Source organism: Drosophila nasuta, chromosome 2R (assembly GCF_023558535.2).
Source record: "Drosophila nasuta strain 15112-1781.00 chromosome 2R, ASM2355853v1, whole genome shotgun sequence".
Classification (NCBI taxonomy): domain Eukaryota; kingdom Metazoa; phylum Arthropoda; class Insecta; order Diptera; family Drosophilidae; genus Drosophila; species Drosophila nasuta.
Genome location: NC_083456.1, coordinates 17,438,418 through 17,449,098, shown reverse-complemented (window position 1 = coordinate 17,449,098; position 10,681 = coordinate 17,438,418). Strand labels below are relative to the sequence as shown.

The window sequence follows — 10,681 nt, the reverse complement described above, 5'->3', positions numbered from 1 at the left end:
TTTCTTTTCATAAGCATAATCTTTGGGAAATTATATGTTTGCTTAAGAATTTCAATTACAATTTGTACTTTTAAGATTTCTTTCTTTTAGATTAAGATTTTTTAAATATTATAGAATAAAATTATAGATGAAAAATATCAGATTTTAGTATTTAAATTTAATATTTTAATTTTGTTTGTAATTATTCTATTAAAGTGTGTTTATAATGCAATTAAAATTACAATTTTGACGTCTTTTTAAATAGTATTAAAGGAATATATGTTCAAAAGAAGTACTTAAATTAAATATTTTGTTTTGTTTTGAGATTATTCAACCAAAGTGTATTTAATATAAAATTACTATTACTATTTTGTATATAATTTTTAAGAGTTTTTAAATAATAGAAAATGAAAAAAAATTTAAAAGAAACATATCAGATTTCAGTATTTAAATTAAATATTTTGATTTGTTTTGCGATAATTCTATCAAAGTGTATTTAATATGCGCCTCACATTCGAGATATCACAATTTGCGAGTTTTATTTTGGTTTAGTGCTTTTTTTTTGCCGTTTTGTTTGCTTTTGTTCGGTGCACGGGTATTTTGCCAAGCGGATCACACATTGACTACAGAATAAAGTCAGCCAGACAGACAGAGAGACAGACAGGCAGACAGAGAGTAAGAGAGAGACATCGAGATAGGCGGACAGACAGACAGCCAGACAGCTCGGGGGTCAGCAACGGTGCTGAGTTCAGGTTCAGCTGACGACACCGCCGACTAACCTCGACGTTGAACATATGTACGACACATATAGTAAGTATACCTGCACTCTCGACTGGATATACGTAACGTATATACGATATAGTATATTGTTGGTGTGTACCTTATAAATGCGGTTGTTGGAGTTGGGCAAGTACGGGAATAATAGGCGTGACATGCGCGTTACGCTCGGCTGGCGCCCAAAAATAATCAAAGACAAAGACGCTTTTGTAGATGATGATGTTGATAATATGAGAGGGGTGAGAAGTGCGGGCGGAGTGGGCGGAGCAGGAACTGACAGTCGGACAGACAGACAGACAGACAGACAGACAGACAGACAGACAGACGTAGCTATGATAATTACAACCATGTTAGCTCCGAATTCAGCTTGTTATTCTCAGCTGCCTAACGAGCTCCAACTTCTCAGCACCACCCATCGCAACCGAATTGTATCAGTCCAGCCAAGTTCCAAGTATAATGGGGCACAATATAATGAACGATAATATGGGCACCGTGAATTTAAAAACCCAAACTTCAAAATACAATTTCAGTGAAAGAAGTCGAAGAAATTTTTGTGGCGGAGATTTACACAAATGATTGCGTAGGCTGAGAAAGCAATTCTTCCATCCTGTTAGTCATACCCCATAAAATTATACCCAGCTTATCTATAGGAAGATACATACATAATGTAGTCTGGTACTATGTGTGTTCCTCTAATGGCTGCGCAGTCAGTTCAAATGCTTTTCATTTCCTTTGTTAATTGGTTTGCTTCAAACATGTGGAGCACTGACCTTTTAAATCATTTGAAGAAATCGTATTTGAATCTATTTTTATTGACCCATTGGCCTGAATTGAAATGCATAGCAAAGTTGCAGCAACAGAAACAACTTTAATCTTAATGTTACAATCGCTTGCAACTATCATTAAAATGCCGCAGCCTTAACCCAATTAAATAGAATAAATATTTATAGGCTTCGAGACGAACACATAGCACGCAAATTCTTGTTGAGCAACAGCTGCTTTTCTATTTGCTTGAGCTAATATTATAAAAATAAAAGTAAAACTGTCAGTTTATTATCTTTAACGCGAGTAAAGTACACATTATATTATAGTAGTAGCATTTAAATAATACTATAATGAGCTCATTGCGCTATAGATACTTTCTTTAGCTTTGAGATACTTTTTGTATTTGTCATGCAATTAAAAGATACTGCAACTACTTCTAGTTTCTTGCCCACGGTTCAGTTAGCCTTCAAATTGAATTGAGTCAAGATAGTGAATTTAACATACTACAAGCATAGCTTATCTTTATTGTTGCAACGAAATGCAACCAAAGAATTTATTATGAATATATTAACATGAAGTAAAAAGGTTTAAAGAATAATATAACAAGCACATAGCTTTGTAAATACTTTGTATTATTTGAATTTTTTTTATTTTTGAATTTGTAATGCTATCCAACATTTTCAGTTCTTACTGTCAAATGGTGTTCAGCATTCCTCGAGCACACGAAAGCCATCGCTAAAGCTGATTTGCATCAAGGTAAACAGTTAGATTAGAACATAAATCACATATTCAAAGTACAACTGCAAGATTTGTTACGTTGCTGCAAGGCATTTATTATGAATATATTTACATGAATTAAAAAAGCAGAATTATCTTTAGATTCTTTTCAGAATTTGTCATGCTACTAACCATCATAGATACTTTAAAAATCATTAGTTTCTTGCTGTCAATTGGAATTGAGTCAAGGGGAACAAAAAGCTTATAAGATAAATAACATTTTAAGAGTACACATAACATGAATTAAAAAACATTTAAAGAATTATATAATATAATATATGTACATATAATTTCTCAGATTTATATTTAAGATACTCTCTGAATTCTTGCTGTCAAATCGAATTGCGTCAATGTCAGCAGAATGATAAGAATATGAAAAAGAATATTAAAAGTAAAACTGTGAGTTTATTATTTGTACTGTTGTTTTAAAATTTAAGAAATGTATTTATTATGAATATAAATTATTTATATTTTAGATTCTTTACAGAATTTGTCATGCTACTAACCATCAAAGCTACTTTAATTATCTTTAGTTTCTTGCAGTCAATTGGAATTGAGTCAAGGTGAACATGTTATGATTAGATTAACATGAATTAAAAAAGCATTTAAAGAATAATATAATCTACTTATCATTACTCAGATTTATCTTTTAGAAACTTTCTGAATTCAAAAATCTTTATTTTCTTGCTGTCAAATCGAATTGAGTCAAGGTGAGCAGAAATATTAGAATATGAAAAGAGTATTATAAGTTTAAATGTGAGTTAATTATATGTACTGATGTTGAAAAATGTAAGCAAATAATTTATTATGGGTATTATGAGTATATAAACATGAATTAAAATGCGTTTACACTTTAAGATACTTTCTGAATTTGTTGTACAACTACATAACACAAATACTTCAAAATTTTTTAGTTTATTGCTATCAAATCGAATTTAGTCAAAGTCAGCAGAAAGATTAGAATATGAAAAAGAATATTAAAAGTACAACTGTGACTTTATTATTTGTACTGTTGTTTAAAAATGCAAGTAATGTATTTATTATGAGTATATAAACGTGAATTAAAATGGGCTTAAACTTTCAGATACTTTCTGAATTTATTATGCAACTACATACTGCAACAATTTATAGTTTCATGTTGTCAAATCGAATTGACTCAAGGTGAGCAGAGAGAGAGCTTAGAATATAAAGGTGAGAGAGAGCTTAGAATATAAAGGTGAGAGAGAGAGAGAGAGAGAGCTTAGAATATAAAAATAATTTCTAAAGTACAACAGCTTATTATCTGTACATAAGACGCTTGCTTATCTTATACGACTTTCAGATATGTACTTCATGGATTTGTCATGCATCTGAAAATCCCATCTTAAATCTCATCTTTAGTTTCTCGCTGACAAATTGCGCTTGGCAATTTCCTCAACCACATCAAAGCCACCGGTAAAACCGAATTGAATCAAGATGAACAGATACGTGATGATGGCCGACAGAATGGTTGGAATAAATTCGTTGTTCAACTGCAAAATGCCCATCACTTTGATCTCCAATTGCTGCGTCTGCAGTTGACTGAGAAACATGTCCACCTATGGCTGACACTTTTAGATACACTTTACATACTTGTAGATACATTTTGAACTTACGCTATTGTCCCAACGCTGATCGATGTCGGTGCAGACAATATCGAGTGGCATCATCTGTGGCAACTGTGACTTTTTGATCGTATAGTCGGCACACATGATTAGCAGCACAATGTTGCCCAGCTTGATGGCAACCATGATAAACGGCACCAGATCCGTTGCCTCATGGCCATCATCCAAATAGTTCCAGATGTATTCGTAGAGCATTAGCAGCAACACAATGAAATTGTAATAGATGTAGAAGAAGATTTGAAATTGGAAAATGCTGCGAAAACTGAGCGTCACTTGATACAGTTCACTGTAGATGCTGCCACATGCCTCCAGTTCATCGGCACGATCGCACAGCAAACACATGCGTCTATAATGACTGTAGCGTTGAGGAAGCGACTTCGTTTGCGAAGTCTCATCATCCATGAGATCGATGGAACGCATGCCCAGCAGCATTGCGCCAATGTGAGCGCCCATCTGCTCATAGAAGACGCCAGAGACGAGAAAGCCCAGAAAGCAGGCGTCGAGCATAAAGAGCGTGCCCATCCACATGTAAATGCCAATGATGCCGGTGAGAATGTGTCCCACATCGCCATGCAGAATGTGCCGCATCGGCAACAGCTGTGGCAACTCATAGAGACAGCCACCGATTGTCAGCAGCAACTTCAACGCATAGAACACACTGAACTTGAGCGGAAACAACTCCGGCGATTGAGTCAACGCACAGATGCGGCCATAGAGTGCGATATAGCGATTCAATATGACAATGAAACGCGATTCAGCGCACACCTGAACAATAAAGGAGCCAACGGCAAAAAGGATCACCGAGGCCGATTGCAACATGGCAAACACATCCGCATAACTCTCGGTTTTGCGGGCTCGGAGAAACACATCGGGTATGATGGTCCAATAGATGTTGACGAGAATGCTGCGCCAAATGATGGTCAACAATCGATTGCATTGCTGACGTGGCGCCTTCAGCTCAATGTGATTGCGTTCCACATCGAGGCGACATGAGAGCAGCGACAAGCAGCGGGCGGCACGATAGAGACCAATGAGCAGGCGACGCGACCAGATATCCTTGCCACTAGCTGTGGCATTCATGGCCAGGCATTGACTGAGCTAGTCAGACAGCCAGCCAGCTAGTCAGATACCGCTGAGGGGAAAGGCAGACAGTTGCTGTCGTTGTTGTTGATTTTATTAATTGAATGTGTGTGTAGATATCGGGCCAATTGCGTTTCACGCTTCGCTGAGTGCCTCGCTGACTGATTAGCCGGAGCTGAAGATGGAACTGGAACTCAAACTCATACTCGGACTCGGACTGGGACTGTGGGGAACACAGTCTGGTGTCCATCGCGATATGGCTCGTCTGTTGATGGACAGCCCAACACAGCACTCCCCTATCCCCTTCCCCTTCCCCTTCCTCCTTTTCGGGCGGCACATTGGAACAGATGTTGCTCAAAACTGGGCGTAAATTGATATTTCGTTGGCTATTTCTGGTGTGAACTGTATCTGGAAACGGCAAATTTCCGAGTACCGTAACTTGAAACTATTGCGTGCAAGTGTCTCTCTCGCATAAGGTTTTTTAATGTTATAAAAAACAAATTATAGTACAGCATGTAAAGCCATTTGTAAATTATAGATTGCCAGCAACTTTGTTGTGCTTGTTGTTGAATAATTAAGTGCATTAACGGGTTATTTATTGCCTGCCATTTTAATTGTCATTGCTGCGATTTTAATTCAACTTAATAAGACAGAGAGTTATATAACAACATGTGAGATATTTAATTTGCTCAAGGAAGCTATTCGCATGATTCCAATAAGTAATTATATAAGCTTATTAAACAAACAGAATTTTCATTTATTTTATTTCGATTTAGGTATAAGGAAGTTTTATTTTAATGCTACTTCAATTATTACACAATTTTCATTTATTTTACTTCGATTTAAGTAGAAGGAAAATTTATTTTAATGCTACTTTATTTATTACATATTTCGCTTTTATAAATTTCTGTTTAACAAGTTATGTTCATAATATAAATATTGATTATTAGAATTATATAATATTAGTTTCTATTCAATTTATTTTAATATGAAATATTTATATTAGCCTCATTTCTGTTAAAGTTTTCATATTTATCTAAATTATATAGTGAATTATTATACTATTAAACTTACTTATTTTATATTTGATTTACAATCATATTTAATTTTTATATTGAATATAATTTGATGAAGCAATTATATTCTAACTAAAGTTTTAAGCAATTCTGTTTTTCTATATTAAATATTAAGTTGTTCATACTAATTATGAAATATCTAAATAATTAAATGCTTAAAAGGCTTGCCGAATTGTTATTGTTATTTTTTCGATATTCAATATATACAACTAATGTTCAATAAGTTACATTCATGAAATAAAATGAGTTCATACAAATGTTAACACATTTCTATTTATTTAACGTATTTAGCTTATATCCAATATTATTTGATATTATATTTAATAACATTCATTTGTAGATGAACTTTCTGTAATAAAGAAATTTATAGAAAATTGATTTATTTTTATTTTTTATACGAAATATTTTCCGAAGTATTTACCATAAAGATTTGCTTTGCTACTATTCAAAGTAGACTTTTTATTTTGTCTAAACTATCGCAGCAATAAAATGCTAATCCTATTTTTAAACGTGACAAATATTTTTTGCTTTGTTTCTCGTTTATTTATTTAAAATAGTTCTTAATTTGTCGAATGCTTTAGTAGTCAGCAATCAAATTCCTTTTTTATACATGAATTTTATTTATTTTAATTCATTAATCAATAAGTTTCAAAATTTGTGATTGCCTTCGAATATTTTATTTAATTCCCCCTAATCAAAAGTTTATACAAACACATTTTATTTAAAAATCCTCAACTTTCAGATCGCATAAAAGTTTCAATGTGCATAATTATACGCTATGCGTCAATGCTAAATTTCATTACATTTTCAATTCACTTGTGATCAATTATAATAGAATTGATTGTAGTTGTAGTGGAAGTTATTGAAAGGAAGAGGAGGAGGAGGTTGAGACTCACTCCCACCAAGAGGTTGCAAGTTGCCAAACACGTTTGCTGGACATTAGAATGTGTTTGAGGTGGTTCAATGAACCGAAAGCCACACAACAGCATATATCCAGCTGGATAGGAGGAAGTGTTGTGGGCCCCAAAGACTGGCAATAGAAAAACAAAGTCAATAGCCTTTTGAGTTGTAGCTGTAGGAAAAAGCAACAACCTCGACTATAACAACAACAGCAACAACAACAATCAGCAACAGGTCTAGGCTGGCTGTTTGTTGCTCCTGGCATGATCATTGCCTCTGACAACGACTGTGTGGCAGGCATAAGGCAGCAGGCAGCAGGCAGCAGGCGTGCAACAAGCCTGCCCCATAACTGGTTTTGCTGGCGAGTCTGTCCACGACGATGACGATGATGGCAACGTAAAGCAAAGCAAAGTAAAGCCAAAAAGCCAAGTTGCTTGGCCTAGCCTAGGCCCAAGCCATAGATAGATAGATGATAGTAAGGCTGAGCACAAGAGAGTACAGCATCCTGGCAACGGCAACGTTTGCAACGTTTGCAGCTCGCAACGTGCAACGTGCAACGTGCAAAACTTGCAACCAGTTTACGTACAGTTCGACACAGAATGTTTTTGGACTACTCATCGAGTCGGTGTTATTGTGGCCCAAGTACATGAAGTAATTGCATTGGAGCAAGCCTGACCCCAAGCCGTGATGCTGCTGCTGCAGCTGAGCTGTTGCTCCATCAACTTGGCAGCGGCGGGCCAATGAACTGCGGACACACACAGAAAAGACAATAGGAGCAGCCGGGCAGCTACGCAGTGGGGTGTGTGTGTGTGTGTGTGTGTGTGGAGAAGCTGCTGCTGCTGCAGGCATCTGTTGCACTCACAGTGTTGTGTTCTGCTAAATTGGAAATAATTGCAGAGAAGCAGCAGCAGCAACAGCAACAGCAGCAGCAACAGCAACTTCGGCTACAGCAGAATGCACGTGTGCAGTTGCAATGCTTCTTGTTGTTGTTGCAACTCTTGAAGTTGTTGTTGCTGCTGTTATCGTTGTCATCAGTTGTTGCTGCGCTTGTTGTTTTTCTACTATGACATAAAATACATGAGACGAAAGGCAAACGAGGTAAAGCAGCAGATAATATGTATGACTATGAATCTGCAAGGGCATAGAGAGAAGCGAGCAGAGAAGCGAGAGAAGTTGATGGAGGTGGAGGTGGAGAAGGTGGAGGAGGCATTGCTCGCAACGCAAAACGACAACAAGAGCAACAGCAACAACAACAACAGCAGAGGCAACAACAACGACAAAATGCGGAAAATACTGGCGAACAATAACAATAATAATAAAGTTGTGCGCAATGCGAAATAAAAACACACACACACACACACATGTGTGTTGTGTGTAAGGAAAAGTTCAACGACATTAGGAGATTAGAGAGCATTCACGATATAAACAACAACAACAGCAAAGTCCATGCACATTTGAATGTGCCACGGCTGGATTGAATATGTGTTAGTGTGTGTATTGAATATGTGTGTGTGTATGTGTGCCCCTCTCTGTGTATTTGTGAGCGTGCCCAGCGAGTGAGCGAGAGATTCATCGAAGCACTCTAACGTCAACGGACGCATAGAAAACAAAAAAGTCATCGACATCATATGGATTTTTATTATGTTGAACGTGGCAGTTGACACAGGGGCACAAGGGGCAGCGAAAGGGGCACCGACGAAGGCCAGAGTTAGGGGCAGAGAAAGGAGCTGTCAACGGGGCAGAGGTTGAGTGCCTGCAACAACAGCGCAGCTAAATGAAATACGAGAAAAAACTAAAAAAAAGCAAAGCAAAGAATATTGTCAGAGACAGGAAAATGTTTTTCATTGTGCGCGTTGTCGACGTTGTGCCTTGGAAAACTGTGAGTGAGAGAGAGATAGAGAAAGAGAGAGGGAAGGCGACGCAGCAGGCATTGGCATTGGGAGTCATTAGAGTTGCGGGAGACATGCCCCATGCGTTTGCATAAACAACAATCGAGCAACAACAACTGTGTTGTGGCCCAGCCCTTTTGTGGCGGTGATGAGCAGCTCTCTGCCGGAGTTCCCCTCGCTTCCCTCACAGTGTCTTGCACCCGGTGTGGGGCCATGCAACCTCACATTTTGGCGTGTGTTGCACAAAATGCCACACTTGGCTGCCATTTGCTATTTACGGATGAAGATGCTGAAGATGCGCCTAAAGATGCAACCCCTACATAGCTATGAGGCGGCCTTTTCGCTTGCTCTTAATTTGGATATTTAATTACCACGCTGAAGTCGCAGTTGCAGTTGCAAATGACGCTACAGATACAGATACAAATACAGATACGAGATACAGATACAGTCGTGCTGATAAATATACAGCTACGAAGATATCTTTGGTAGCTACAGCCACGGATGCAAATGAATCAGGCATTCACAATTTATGAGCGATAAGAGAATTGATTAACCAAAACCGACGAATGAATGCTCTGCAATTACTTCACTTAATATAAAAATAAAAAGAATCTATTATTGTTGGTAAAAAATGGTAAGTTTGAATAAATTTAGATTCCTAAAAAGATTTTGTTTTGAAAAAGGAAAAAATCTTAATATGTCGATAATAAAATGTTTTTGAAAAATATATTAGATTCGACTTTTTTGTATTTTACTCTTAATAGAACATCTCTTGATTTAAATATTGTAAGAATAATTTATTTATCAAAGTTAAGATCTTTAATATCATAATACTACAATGCAATTTTTATCATTTTCGAATGGTATCTCTGAAATATATATAATTATTTTCTTTTTACAAAAGTTTTTCGATTTGAGTACTAAGAATTTTAGGAAAACACAGTGGATAGCATAATATTTTTTCATTTTAAAGTATTTGACTACATTTTTCTAGATCAGTAAATTTTTGAAAATTATTCAAGATAAATTTTCTAAAATAGTTTTGGACATTTTAATATAATCTTTTTTTTTTTAATATATATGTATAATCTATTAAACGTATATATTTGCATTTAAGAATTTCAAATAACATCAAATATTCACAATATTGTTTCAAGTGTAAAGAAAACTTCCGATGACAAAAAATGAAATAATATTTATTAAAATATACTTCGGCTTTAGTCTTAATTTGTATTTTATTTATGAAGTAAGCAAATTGTTAGGTAATTACATTATGATTTAAACCTTCACCTAATAGCACAGATTAGACGGTTAAAAGTATGTATATTAAAAATTTGTTTATTTTTAAAGAAATTACTAAACTGATATATAATATTAAGATATTTATAATATTATTATAATTGCAAGTATTTTTTTTTATTATTTTTGAATTCCATAAATAAATTTGTTTATTTTTAATGGAATTCCAAAAGTGATCAAATCGTATATGAAAATCGAATTAACCCGCCGCATAGAGTATAACTAGAGATGCGTTGCATCTTTGCATAGCGTCGGCTGCTCAATTTCATTAGGTTTCCAAAATCAATACCCAAAGTGAGTTTTTTATTTGTTTTCACCGACTTTGTGAGAAAATAAACACACAACATGGGGCTAACCATTCGCAGACCGACGATAAACTCACTGAAAATCTTCGATGCTGATGCTGATGCTGATGTTGGGTTATTGGAACTGAGACTGGACAAGGGACAAGGGACAAGGGACGGAGGCTGAGACTGAGGCTGAGGCTGAGCCTTTC

General features: G+C 35.8%; 1 protein-coding gene across 1 annotated transcript; it reads right to left on the bottom strand.

Annotated features, from left to right (window-relative positions):
- Positions 1-3,671: 3,671 nt before the first annotated feature.
- Positions 3,672-5,042, bottom strand: LOC132786180 (gustatory receptor for bitter taste 93a). The gene is made up of 2 exons (XM_060792638.1): positions 3,933-5,042; positions 3,672-3,875 (listed from the first exon to the last, which is right to left on the bottom strand). Exons 1-2 carry the CDS (start codon positions 5,019-5,021, stop codon positions 3,675-3,677), a joined length of 1,290 nt encoding a protein of 429 aa, XP_060648621.1. The 5' UTR covers positions 5,022-5,042; the 3' UTR covers positions 3,672-3,674.
- Between the last annotated feature and the right edge of the window lie 5,639 nt (positions 5,043-10,681).

Excerpts from the sequence above, each read along its gene's own strand:
- LOC132786180 (XM_060792638.1), bottom strand. The coding sequence starts at position 5,021 with ATGAATGCCACAGCTAGTGGCAAGGATATCTGGTCGCGTCGCCTGCTC. Across the intron at positions 3,876-3,932 it reads ATCAGCGTTGGGACAATAGC|GTGGACATGTTTCTCAGTCA; the intron begins GTAAGTTCAAAA and ends TGTCAGCCATAG.